The 12,769-nt window shown below is 49.9% G+C and overlaps 5 protein-coding genes across 5 annotated transcripts; 2 read left to right on the plus strand and 3 right to left on the minus strand.

The window, feature by feature from the left end:
- Positions 1 to 598: 598 nt before the first annotated feature.
- N7511_010599 (uncharacterized protein) lies at positions 599 to 1,810 on the minus strand (the record flags this gene model as incomplete). Its single annotated transcript, XM_057132976.1, has 1 exon — positions 599 to 1,810. The coding sequence occupies one exon, from the start codon at positions 1,808 to 1,810 to the stop codon at positions 599 to 601; it is 1,212 nt and encodes a 403-aa protein (XP_056980964.1).
- A 1,733-nt stretch (positions 1,811 to 3,543) lies between these two features.
- Positions 3,544 to 6,827, minus strand: N7511_010600 (uncharacterized protein; the record flags this gene model as incomplete). Its single annotated transcript, XM_057132977.1, has 8 exons — positions 6,768 to 6,827; positions 6,172 to 6,718; positions 5,986 to 6,112; positions 5,843 to 5,881; positions 5,708 to 5,792; positions 5,613 to 5,658; positions 3,759 to 5,566; positions 3,544 to 3,702 (listed from the first exon to the last, which is right to left on the minus strand). The coding sequence occupies exons 1-8, from the start codon at positions 6,804 to 6,806 to the stop codon at positions 3,544 to 3,546; spliced, it is 2,850 nt and encodes a 949-aa protein (XP_056980965.1). The 5' UTR covers positions 6,807 to 6,827.
- A 228-nt stretch (positions 6,828 to 7,055) lies between these two features.
- Positions 7,056 to 8,289, plus strand: N7511_010601 (snoRNA-binding rRNA-processing protein UTP6; the record flags this gene model as incomplete). Its single annotated transcript, XM_057132978.1, has 2 exons — positions 7,056 to 7,145; positions 7,198 to 8,289. The coding sequence occupies 2 exons, from the start codon at positions 7,056 to 7,058 to the stop codon at positions 8,287 to 8,289; spliced, it is 1,182 nt and encodes a 393-aa protein (XP_056980966.1).
- A 98-nt stretch (positions 8,290 to 8,387) lies between these two features.
- N7511_010602 (peptidyl-tRNA hydrolase domain protein) lies at positions 8,388 to 9,044 on the minus strand (the record flags this gene model as incomplete). Its single annotated transcript, XM_057132979.1, has 2 exons — positions 8,388 to 8,790; positions 8,872 to 9,044. The coding sequence occupies 2 exons, from the start codon at positions 9,042 to 9,044 to the stop codon at positions 8,388 to 8,390; spliced, it is 576 nt and encodes a 191-aa protein (XP_056980967.1).
- Positions 9,045 to 9,571: 527 nt separating this feature from the next.
- On the plus strand, positions 9,572 to 12,287 carry N7511_010603 (putative RNA-binding protein (Nab3); the record flags this gene model as incomplete). Its single annotated transcript, XM_057132980.1, has 6 exons — positions 9,572 to 10,637; positions 10,697 to 10,857; positions 10,931 to 11,305; positions 11,395 to 11,420; positions 11,471 to 11,691; positions 11,746 to 12,287. 6 exons carry the CDS (start codon positions 9,572 to 9,574, stop codon positions 12,285 to 12,287), a joined length of 2,391 nt encoding a protein of 796 aa, XP_056980968.1.
- Between the last annotated feature and the right edge of the window lie 482 nt (positions 12,288 to 12,769).

Genomic DNA, 12,769 nt, shown 5'->3' on the forward strand with positions numbered 1-12,769 from the left:
GGTTTTAAAGTTGTTTATGTGCATCATGTCAGTATCTCGACCCATTTCCCACACCAGTGCCTTGTCGTGCCTGGAGTTGCCAGGCTAGATTTATGTATGTGCTCTCAATTCCTAATCATACGTTGTCTTATTATCCAAAAATAACAGCTATCTTATTTCAATTCTACTTCCACCTTGGCCACGAAGCGACTCTCGTTGTAGCTCCCCCAGCCTCCATACCAGCCCGCGAGACTGGTCATCTTAATCTTCCTCGCTCTCGCTCCCAGAACCGAGGCACTCTGGCGATTCCTCGCAAATCATGTTAATTTACCTCAAGGCCGCATCTATAGTCCAAATATCAGCGTAAGTACTTGTTCAAGTACAGGGTAAAGACCGAGACAATTGCCCAAATAGGTAAACAAAGGAATGTGAACCGCAAGGATCGACGAGGAATGCGATAGAAAATAAAGTCCTACTTACTGTACACACAATATCTAAACAGCCAATGACAGTGTTTGATGACGCCCCAGGAGATCGACAAGTAATACAAAGTGTATCACGATGGGCTCAAAAGACACACCACCTCTCAACAATCCATTAGGCACAGTGATAGTATACATCATCGCTTGAAAACCTTGAAGACATACAAGAAAAGACAAAGAAACATACAAAGAACGAGAAAGATAACACAAAACCAAACAAATCTGTACTCACCAAATCGTGCAGTCCTACCCTCATCATTCCGCTCCAGATCTTGATCCTTTACAGGCTCCAACTCCCCAGAACCCCCCACTTTTTCAACCTCCAAATGAGTAGACATGCGGCTAGTCGACGAAGGTGACTGATCCCGCGAATCTGCAGATGTACTTGTCAAAGACTCACGCATGAGATTGAACATAGTCTGAGGAATAACATGCACGTTCGCATTGCGCACACCACGGGAATCAGGCCCGATAGACAAGGATGGACGTCTATAGTCGGGGAGGTAACAAGAAGAATCATTGACACTGGGAGGCTTGTTCAAGATACTCCTGCCATCCTCCAATTCAAAGTATCTAGTATGTGGCCTGCCCGGCAGAGCTGGTAAGTATGGAGGCGGCGAATCTGCCGGCAGTCCGGAGGGCCCGAAAACAGCATGTCGAATGCGCTCCTCCTGGAAGGGATCTTTGATTGTCTGGAATAGACACATATATGCGTATTCGTAGAGCTGGTCGTATTCCAATCTTCCCCAGGACCAGAACTCGCCGGCCTCGAAGACCCACGTCCACCTGTAGATATCAGACAATGAACCAGAGCTGGAAGTGCTTGTGACACTGCTGCGCTTGGCATTGGTATTTGTTTCGGGGGAATATAACTGATGTGGACTGCGCTGTCGTGCGACACGCCAACGAGGCATCGGCGCCGTGTCGCCGAAATAAATATTGGGCACGACGATATCTCCAAACTGGCCGATGAGGTTTCTGGGCATAGGAAGGGCCACGTTGTCATCCCATAGTTCGTCAAAATCGAGAATCGGAGGATCCTTTGGTCTTATAACCACCGGAAGGTATGATGCAGGTTTATGCGCGTAGAAAGCCGGACTCCATCTTGGTTCGCTCCGGGAGTTTGTGATGAAATGTCTCTCGTGCTGGGAGATAGATGGTACATTTCTAGTATTTTTTTTATCTTTTTGAGAGACTGGAGCTTTTCTAGCCTTGGTCTTGTTGACCTTCGGGATTGTCTTCGGTTTCTTCGTTGGATGATTTAAGTACACCCACTCGTCCTCTGAACTCTCGGGAGTGAATTCTGACTGCTTCTTCTTCTTTTGAGAACGGATACGCTTGGTCGGCATTTTGTGTAGCTGATGTAGGTATAAGAATCTGTCTCGTTAGTTTCAACATATACAAGAGTATCAAGTAAACCATACCGAGTGTGATGCTGGAAAGAGCCTCAAGGATGACGAGGAAGATGATTGATAGAGAGTGGTCTTGGAACTGTCGCTCTATGTCGAAAGGCGGGGAGTCTTGTGTGTATGTTAAAAAAAAAGCAGACCAAACCAGCACATGCAGCATTCAATGGCTTACCAACCCAAAGATATTGACGATGTTACTGAAATGGCCTGTTCAGAGTTAGAATCAACAGTCGGACAAGGGCCAAAGCTTTGAACTCACAAAAGATAGACGAATCAAAAAGCCAACCCAGAAATACCAAGTAGAAAGGTATAACTTATATGAAACAACGAAGAGATCAGCCACGAAAAGTGAATGTGTGAGAGCAGCCAAAATATAATAAGATGATAACAAAAAAAAATAAGAATGAGCTGCCAATTATCGAAGAAACCGGAACCAGTGCCTATTAGTGAGCTCAAACAAACAAGCTAACCCTGCCCTCGAGCCCCAGATGGTTTGCACCTAGACCAAGACCAAAAACCCTAAGGTCCAATGAGATCAAGGGCCCAAGCACTTATGAGTAATGGCAATAATACAAGACTCTAGGATCGACACATTTCCCCGGACCTTGTGAATCGCTCCATTTCCAAAGGGGGGTTGGTTGCGGGTTAGGGTTAGCTGGGAAGTGGAGATAGTAATTGATGATTTAATCTGAAACCTTGGAAGGGTCAACCTTGGAAGCTGACATCAGACATAATGGAAAAGATAGCATTGAAATAACATAGCAAAAGCAAGTTCAAGGTTACCAAAAGATCCAAATTTCGAGTTAGACCTATTCTGCACCCGAGGTACGCCCAGAAAACAAACAAAGAGCGCTGAGAATTGATAGTAGCAACTCTGTACGGCGATGTTTAGTATCGAGCTCAAACAATTCCAAGCCCCAATCAGGTAATGAGCTCTATCCCTGGAATGTGAGCATGCTACCCTGCTGTCATTATTCTAGGCCTGAATGTTCTATGGCCTCATCTCGAATGTGGACAGGCAGGACTTGTCTTAGGACAGGAATTTATTATACTTTTTGTGAAATGGCAACGATACATTCATTTATCTCAGGAGTAGATTAATGGTTCCGGCATGGTCTCTTCTCATTGTCATATGTAGAATGCCGCTCAGCGAGGATAAAGAAATGTGCACATCAAACATACATGCGAGTCATGACTTTACAGAATAATTGCCTCGAAGTCTACGAGGTGGTGAGTTCGGCATTTGGGAACGAAAAAAGAAGATTCACGCCAAATTGGATACGCATAGACCGAGACACGTTGATCTGTAGATCTGTTCAACTACCCTGATTTTCACATTCCACATTCTGATATTACGATTTCCTCCACAAACCATGTGGAATTTGACATGGATACTGTAGTTGACTTCGGTTCTCCGACTATGCAGGTCAAGTGGAGTGTGAGCTATTCTGAATAAAAAAAATAAGATAAAATAAAATCTAAACAGCCGCGAAGAAAGATAAGAATATAATATCGTCATGTAGGTAGGATTGTGATTGCTGGCCCATATACTGGAATGCCAGCCCCGTCTCCTAAATTATGTCACACTATAGAGAAATCATAGTGACCACCTATTTCTAAGCCATTTTGGTTCGATGACTATGCATCTTCATTCAGACACCATGGCCCAATACTTACTGCCAGTATCTGGGCTCGTCGAAGACGTGGTAACGGTGACCACGGACTCCCTCACCACGGAACAGGGCAGGGAAACGGCGGCCGACGGGGACCATCTCTTCGGGAATGCGCATTTCGTTTTCGGGCTCGGGCTCACCGATGACGAATTTGCCAACCTGTCGAACGGAAAGATTAGATTTGAAGACAGGGTTGGGGAAATTGAGAAACTTACCTGAATCTCGGTGTCGGTGATGGTGTCCCGACTAATACGGGCATAACCGACGCGGTGCAACTTCTTAAAGAGGAGGTACTCGCACCATCTATCCCAGTCACTGGGGTCGATATCCTTCATCTGGCTACGCTCGCTCACGTAGGTGTTGTAGTTACCCTCGAGAGGCTTGGTGACGAGGTAACTCAACAGAATCAGAGGACGAGGCGAGTCGCCCATCAGTTTGGACAGATACTCGCTCTGCAAACGGCGATCTTCGGGGTCCTCTTCTTGACCGGAGTGGAAGACAACGACGTCAATCATCTCACCGTACATGTCGAGGGTAGCGTGGATGGCCGGTGCGAGCTCACCAACGGGCGAAGGCAGGAGGTGGTGGGTGGAGTTCACGATGGGGAACTTGGAGAGCAAGGCAGAGCCCCAAGTGTGCTTGTTGGGACCCGGACCAAAGTCGGAGTAGTAGCCGAGGTCTTCAGCAATGAACTGGGTGACATCCCTGTTACCCATGATGATGCGCTGGTTGTCTGATTCGAGGAATCCAATGACGTCCAACTCTAGCTCACCAATGACATCGCGCATGCGGCGCTCAGAAGACCACATGTTGTTGTCGAGACCGAAGTGGACGGTCCAGATACCCGCAGTCACAACCTTGTCCTCCTTATGGTGGGGGGTGTAGTCGTTAGTTGGGAAGCGCAGGTAAGCCACTGAGACAGAAAGTAGCTGCAATGCAGCCAGAACGTAGATGTAGTACGAACGCTGTCTCTTGCTGTTAGGGCTGACAGGCTTGTTACGGGAGCGAGTAGAGTTGGAGGTGGCGGCAGAGAAGACACCGGCTCCAATCGACAACATAGTGGTAATCATGAGCCAGTCGGTGTGCTCGCGAACGAGAGGACCACCGGGAACGAAGGCATATGCAACAACCCAAACGTGGAAAAGTAGGAGGAACACATAGACGATGAAACCAATGCCAAAGGTGCTGGCAGGAGAGTGGCGGACACTGGACACGATCAAGACAGGGGCAACAGCCATGATGTAAAACGCCAGAACGAGAGCACCATAGTATCCAGTCCAGTGGTGATAGCAAGTGAGGAGAGCAGCACCAAGAGAACCGAGACCAAAGGCAGTCCAGCTACCAGCAATAGCAGGGTGGAAGATACCATACACAAGGCCAGCACCCATGGCGAAAATGGTCAGAGCGCCGTGGGGAGCGGCAAGCGGTCCACGCACTGGATAACCATCCCACACCCACGAGATCATGGTGCTCGAGTCGGTCAAGAGCGACACGATGGCAAACATCAGACCACCAAATCCAATAGCAGCCAAAAGTGAAGACCCCTTCTTGCCACTGGCAGGCAGGTAGTCACCGCCACTGGTGTTTGAGCCTCTCTGGGATCTCAAGACAGCGAACAGAGCGATGAAGATACCAATCTTGTTCCAGCCGCCGTTCTCAGCGTGAACAATGGGCCAAAGCGGGTTGTTGGTCTTGCATGCAAACTTGGCAACAACGGACATGATCAGTCCAATGCCCCAAGCCATGATACGGGCCTCAAGCCGAGGGCTGTTGGCGCGTTCGGCGAAGAAACCAGCGGTCCATGCTGCACAAGTGGCAGCAAGGGCGAAACCAGTCACGAAAAGACGGTTAGCAGGATCCTGGAATCTGTATGCCAAAAGACCAGCAAGCGACGCCAGGTGAAGGAGGCGAAGGTTCTTGACGGCTGCGTATCTCAAGGATGGGATGACTAAAAGCAACGGGGAAGTGCAGCAAACAATAGCCACCTCATAGCCAGAGATACCCATATGCCACAGAGGGAAGTCTATGAAGATTAGACAGGATCAACACAGGCAAGATTCGCTACTTACACCAGACAAGAACGGGGAGAGCGGTCACAATGGTCCAGAAAACGAACTACAGCCAGTCAGTAATGCGCATTGGATAGATGCGAGTGTACACATACCCCATTGTAGACGTCCGAGGCAGCGTCAATGATCTCGGTCCAGAAGAAGCCCTCGCCAAAAGTGTTGCCCACCGACTTGCCCTTCCTATCTACGGTTAACTTCCGGGGTAGTAGTGGTTATGGAATTGTACACACTCTTTTTCCAAGACAGAGTCTGCAGTCGTCTTCAACTGCCTAATGATTGCAAATTCAGAACGTGTTTTCTTTCATAACCAATGTAGCCTTCGGCACTATACATTTGATGCGGGTTGTGTCATTTTGGAAGCCACGGTACATACCCTCTGCTAACGCCCTTGACATCTCTCACCACCAGTTCAAAGCTTTCAAAGTCCAATGCGGTGATCGCATCGAAACCGACATCGAACAAAATCAGGGACCACTCGAAGAAGGCGTACTTGGTGTAGGCTAAATTGAACCGATCAGCAAATCAAGTTTTAAAATTCAAAATTTTGAGGAAGACTCACCACCAGGAACCTTGTGGACCTTGTGCTGAATGAAATAGTAGATCAGAGGTACCAATGTTCCAAAGAACAAACTAGCCATGATCTTGCGGTACTTAACAGCGCGGCGGTTGTTGGGGCTGAGCGCAAGGCAACCAAGAGTCCATGGCAAAGTAGCAACCAGATACGAGATCATAAAGATATCATGCCAGTCATGGTCGTCGGTGGATGTAACATAGGTCCAACCTCCACAAGTCAAAGTACGGAAGATACCCACACCGGCAACGAGCTTGGGCAAAGTCGAATTGGGACGCGATGTGAGAATGTACCACAAGAAGACAAGAGCGAAGCGGGGACCGGAGGTAATGGCGATGAAGACTTGGAAGAAGGACCGTTCGGGATAGCGATCACCAATGGTCGCGGACACGGAGGGGAACCATTCGTCGGGGTAGCCGTAGTGTTCGTTTTGGACAATTTTGTGGTAGTGCAAAGCAACGCCAACAATCAGCGCGCTGATAAATGCTGCGTAGGCGAAGATGGTGTGAGACCAAGCAACCCATTTGCCATTGATCTAGATCCTGTCAGTAGTGGGCTCCAGACCATCGCGCGTCAACACTTACGGCGACCACGGCATCTCCGTCCTTGTATCGGGGAGCCATGGCGAGGAAAAGGCGAACCCGGAGGACAAGAGAAAAAAAAGAGCGTTAAGAAGAGAAGAAAGGAAAGAAAAGAGAACGACTCAGACTATCACGAGCAAACGGCCCCTGAGAGAAGGAAAACAATGTTCGGATCCCTCGGTGTTTCTTAACTGTCCTCAGCGCTAATCCCAATGCGGTCAAGCGTCCTCTGGGGCTGATCGGTGTTTTTTCAATGCGGGATGCCGACTTTTTTTTTTAACAACAGCAACCATGTCCGCCGCAACAGACAAAGCTCGGTTCTTCCTGGAGAAGTCGGTACCAGAGCTCAAGGAATACGAGCGCAAGGGGATTTTCAACAAGGTAAACCTGAAGTGCGCTGGCACGCAGAACAGCAGCTGATTCGCATGCCTAGGATGAAATTTCCTCAATCGTGAAGAAACGATCAGATTTCGAGCACAAGATCAACGCTCGTGGTGCGCAACCAGTGGACTTTGTGCGCTATGCTGAATACGAAATAAACCTCGATTCCCTGCAGAAGAAGCGAGTGAAGCGACTTGGAATTCGGTCGGCTGGACACAGCGGCCAGCGACGCATCTTTTTCGTTCTCGATCGGGCTACCCGCAAGTTCCATGGCGATTTGAATCTTTGGGTTCAATATATCGAGTATGCACGGAAACAGAAGGCACACAAGAAGTTGACTATGATTTTCACCGACGCTCTGCGCCTACACCCAACCAGCGCCGAATTATGGGTCTACGCCGCCAAAAATGTTCTCGATGACCACGCCGATATGACACAAGCTCGGGGTTACATGCAGCGCGGTCTTCGTTTCTGCAAGAGTTCAAGAACGATTTGGATCCAGTATGCCAAGCTGGAATTGATCTATATTGCCAAGCTAGTCGCTCGTCAACGCATCTTGGGTTTGGATGAGAACCAAAAACCCCAGGTGGTGGAAGAGAAAGGATTGGGTGACCCGAACGCCGATATGATTGCCATGCCCAAACTCACAGCTGAGGATATCGACCCGACTACGGAAGAGGACGCAGAGGTCGACCAGGCTGCGTTGCAAACCCTCAACGCTACACCTGCTCTGAGCGGTGCTATTCCGCTCACCATTTTCGATACCGCCTCGAAGCACTTTGATCACGATGATCGTTTCGGACAGGAATTCTACGATATGATGTGGGAGTTCCAGGACGTGCCTTGTCTTCAGAAGATCCTCGGACATGTGGTCGAGACTATGCGTGAGAACAAGCCCACCAGCCCTCGGACCCAGATTTGTTATATCAAGTTCCCCACAGCTGGAATTCCCGTCACATCGCCCGAATTCCCGCGGGCTCTTGGTAGCTCGCTTGCGCGCCTGAGAGAGTACCCTCTGGGCAAGGAACTTGCTCGTCAGGTTGTCGACTGGCTTCAGCCCGTTGCAGCGACCGAGAATTTGGATCCGTCGTTGCAGAAGGTCATTGCGGCCACTATTCGCAATGCGGAGCGTGCGTCGGAGTAAAATAGCATACCCAGGTATTTGCACTTAGCATTTAGGCGTTGATCGGATTGAATCGATATTCAGGATGGCGGATTAATCCTATGTTATTATACACTGCCTCAATTATCGTCTTTGCTTCCCCGTCGACTACTTTTCTTATCGCTGTGGAGTTTCTTCGATTTGATGCGACCCTCATTCTGAGCGCGTTGCCTGTAATCTCCGTTAGATCCGAACTTGGACTGGAACAGTAGGGTCGCACACAATTTCTGAACATGATCTCGTTGTGCTTGCGTGGTCTCGCCTGGGACGATCTCCTTGGCCGTGTTCTTTAATAGCTGGTAGAGCTTGTCAAAGCACGTCTCGACGTTATTAGCTTGTTTGCGCTCCTCGTCGGATTGGATGACGAGGCATTGGGCCCGCTCAGCGGCATATCGGGAAGTTCGTAGCGATTGGTACATCAATGGAGGGACTAATGGCAACAAGGAGTCGAAGGGGACCTTCAATGTTGCCTTGGAATTTACTCTTCCAAGCAGATCCAGGTCAGCATTGCGACCCAACTCCCTCAAAGATCAAGTTTGTCGGCTCAAGTGGAGAGTCACTAACTTGTTCACATTCTGCCCGCCCGGGCCGCTGGACCGACTGAACGAAACCTCGCAGATGTGGCGGGGGATGGTCTGGCGATTGAGTCTCGTCAGCCAGTCCCTGGCCACCTGGACCTCTGAGCGAGTCGCAAAGTACCGCAATTGGGGTAACGTTAGTATTCGCAGGGACCTCATATCGGAGATGATGAAGAGAAAGTGGAGTGGGAACTAAAAAAAGGGCTGTGAACCTGGGAAATGGCCACGCTAGTCCAATATCGACCGTAGAAGCCTTTTGGAGGTTCTTTGGAGACTAAAAGTGACTAAAAGCGACTAAAAACGACTACGGTAAAAAGACTAAAAAGACTAAAAAGACTAAGAAGCACTGGTCATCTGACTCTAATTCGCGGAAATGTCGGGAAACCTCAGGGAAACGTGTAGGCCCCTAGGTATGATGTATGTCCAACACCCCAGATCCTTCGATGTTTGTCTCCTTTCCCCAACTCATGACTCGTGACTCTCTTCCCTCTCCTCTGTAATCTGGACTTTTCACTCGACTTGCTCTCACCCGGTGATTCTCTCCTCCTCTTCCCCTCTAGGGTCCCAAGGCCGACCGACCCAATCTTTTTCCCATCGCCCCACCTTAGCTTGCGCGAAAATTCCCATCGGGCCGATCTTCCTCTTCACACCCTTTTGTTGTAGATGAAACGACCTCTTTCTGCTACATGACGCCTCCAGATGAAGTGCTTCACTTTCGCGGAAAGACCTTGACTCCGGAAAGCCCTCGACCGCTGCATATCCCGGAGCCAGCCAACATCCCCGTCTTGGAGAACCAAATGGACCCCGTCTTCAACGATACGTCAACTTACGAACGTTCAGTTTATAACCAGGTGCAGACAGAAGATGGCTGGCACAAGACTCTGAATGGTGGAGGACCGCGCGAGAGACAGAACGCAGGTAGTTTTCATGGACAAGACCGTGCGACGCAGAATGATATGACTATTGCTGCGACATACTACCAGCCAACCTCTGGGACGGAGGGCTCTGGCAATGCAGGGTACTCTCTCTCGGATTCTTCATATGCCCACGCGGCATCGGCTGCCCCGGTATCCCAAGGCTTCGCCACTGGCGAAGTAGACGGTACCAAGGGTACCGACCAATTGCCAAATCGCCTAGATGCTGAGAATGAAGATGAACGCCCTAATACAGGAGTCAATTTCCAGAGTCTCCTCGACAATCTCTCCCAGCCCAACTCCGGTGCAGTCGCCCCCAGCACCGGGGCCATGCCTCTAGCTGAACATTCGTCTTTCCATCAAGCACCCACGGACGAACTTCTCTTAACCCAAGGCAACCCTCCCCAAACTACCCATTACCCCCCAAATCCTCATCGTGTCCCCAACGATGAGGTGAATTATGACCCGCCTGCCCATGAGGCCAATGCAGCGCCCGCCTATACAGCCCACCCCAGTAACCCACCCCCAAATCAGTCCCAGCCCTTCTCCATTGCCCCTGGCACGGCCTCATCCGTCAAAAATCTGCCTCCTCCCCCGACTGCCAGTTTTCAGACCCAGACTACCGTATCTGAGGCGCGGGGATCTTCGCAAGACCCTGTGCAGGCCCCAAAGAAAGGTCGCGTTGATAAGCAGGGTCGGCCAATCAAAGGTATCGATGACGATTCCCCTTGGGGCCCTGAGGTCCAAAAGAAATACGACGAGTTCCTGCATGATGAGCGTATTTACGTGACCGAAGGTCTCTGGGACCGATTCCCCATGGGATCAAGGCTGTTTGTTGGTGCGTATCATCCCTGCTGCTATCTATATCAGTTATCTAACCGGGTTTCCTACACACAGGTAACCTTCCTACTGAGCGAGTTACCAAGCGGGACATGTTCCACATCTTCCACAAATACGGCAAATTGGCACAGATCTCGATCAAACAAGCTTATGGATTTATTCAATTCTTAGAGGCTCCCTCTTGCCATGCCGCTCTTGGAGTTGAGCAAGGGGCGATCGTGCGGGGCCGAAAGATACGTGAGTGCCTGAATTGCTTCCATCCAATCATTCAATCTACTGACTCTTTATCAGATCTCGAAATTTCCAAGCCTCAAAGATCTACTCGGCCTGCTCCAGCGACAGAAACTTCCCGAGTACCCCCGCCACGTCGCTCGCGGTCACCGGAGTTCAGCCGTGCTTCCGTACGACCTGCTCCTCGAGCTCCTGGGGATCGATATGACCGGCCTTATGAGCATAGTCGATTGCCTTTCAGCGATTTTCGCGATGAGCCCTCTCACCGCAGGCGCGATGATCGGCGTCCGCCACGATCACCATCCCCGCGACCTTTCCGGACCCGAGATGGATATCGCTCGCGCGACAGAACTCCAGAAAGGTTTGACCGACGAAGACGTTCTCGGTCGCCACGTTCTCCTCGGTCTCCCTATTCCAGAGATCGCCGCTATCGCAGTATAAGCCCTAGAGCGCGTGGTGTTTATGAAGGCGAAGAAGATTTACCCGTGCCTCGACGAGTGCCTCGTGATGTACCAGAAGTACAGCTTCTCGTCCTTGAAGAACTGGACAGGTGAGTTACATGCTTTCCGATTGACTTGAAAAACCACTAACTTCACTCAGAAACTTTGTGCTTCATGTCGAAAACGCCTTTCGCAACCGCGGATTACGAGTAGACGTCCTGGTTCTCGGTCCTCGGATTCCCCTTGGTGCAGCAGTTCATCGCCAGTTCATTGAAGGAGTCCTTGCAGTCGTGCGCCTCTCTCGCCCCAATCAAATTTCCCGGAAGATCCCTTTGCAATTGTTTGATCGGACCGCCGGTTTGGACAACGTTCGTTTCCTCGGTAAGCACCTTGAATCAGCCACTTGCCATTGACATTTCTGACAAGGAATCACAGACTATCCCGAGCTGGAGCCTAATATGTCCGCCGAACTTCTCGCTCATCAAGCTCAAGCCATGCAGCGAGGAGCTGCTCCAACTGCATTCGCACCAAATCCCGTTTTTGGTCTTCCCACAGTGCCGCCCATGCCCATTCCTCAGCCAGGTCTACCTGCGCTCTCTAACCCTCCCAACATTGCAAACCTCATTGGCTCTCTGGATGGCCCTAGTCTCTCCTCCCTATTGTCGGCGCTCCAGAGACCTCCGCATTCGCAGCCTGTGTCTGCTGCTCAGTCACCATTTGCTTCTCCCAACCCACCACCTCCAGCAGATCTCGCCAGTCTCCTGACCAATGCGAATCGCCCTCCGCCTATTTCTACAACCCCTCAGCAACATCTTCCTCCCTACAATCTTCAGCCCCCGAACGCGCCTGTCGTCACGGATCCCAATCTACTTTCCCTCCTAGCCAAAGGCTTGGGCGGACAGCAGCCGCAGGGCCAAGGACCATCAAGCCCCCAGGTTCAGAACCTGATGCACCATCTGGCAAAATGGAAGCAATGAATTTACGAATCTCTTGTCATCGTCATTCTCCTTTGAACTTGAACTTAAGGTTCAATTTGCGAGTTTCTTTTTCTCTGGATATTGGCGTTCTCGTTCTTGCATTCTTACCTGTGAACTCTTATTGCTTTATTCGGTCTCCTTTCCCTGTTTATTGTTTTCCTGCTTTTTTTTTGGCTGAAAGCCAGTCCTGCAACATTAGGCGTTTATTGCTCTTTATTCTCATGAGCCTACGGGCAGCAAGATATTAGATATAAGGGCAACGGGTGGTGTTAAGGGGAGTTTGATATTTCATTTCGAACGTTGGCTTCACATTTGCTATACTGTGACCAACTGCTTCTTTGCACAAACTGGATATAATATGATATTTTGCTTCTTTGCACAAGCCTTTCTTCCTGACAAGTGTACTTTCAATGCACTGCCAGCTTAGCACATACTTGTACCCAATTACAGTCCCCATACGTTCTAACAGTCTGGCACAAATC

The sequence above is a fragment of the Penicillium nucicola genome (genome assembly GCF_028828085.1).
Source record: "Penicillium nucicola strain IBT 29836 chromosome Unknown utg000010l, whole genome shotgun sequence".
Lineage (NCBI taxonomy): Eukaryota > Fungi > Ascomycota > Eurotiomycetes > Eurotiales > Aspergillaceae > Penicillium > Penicillium nucicola.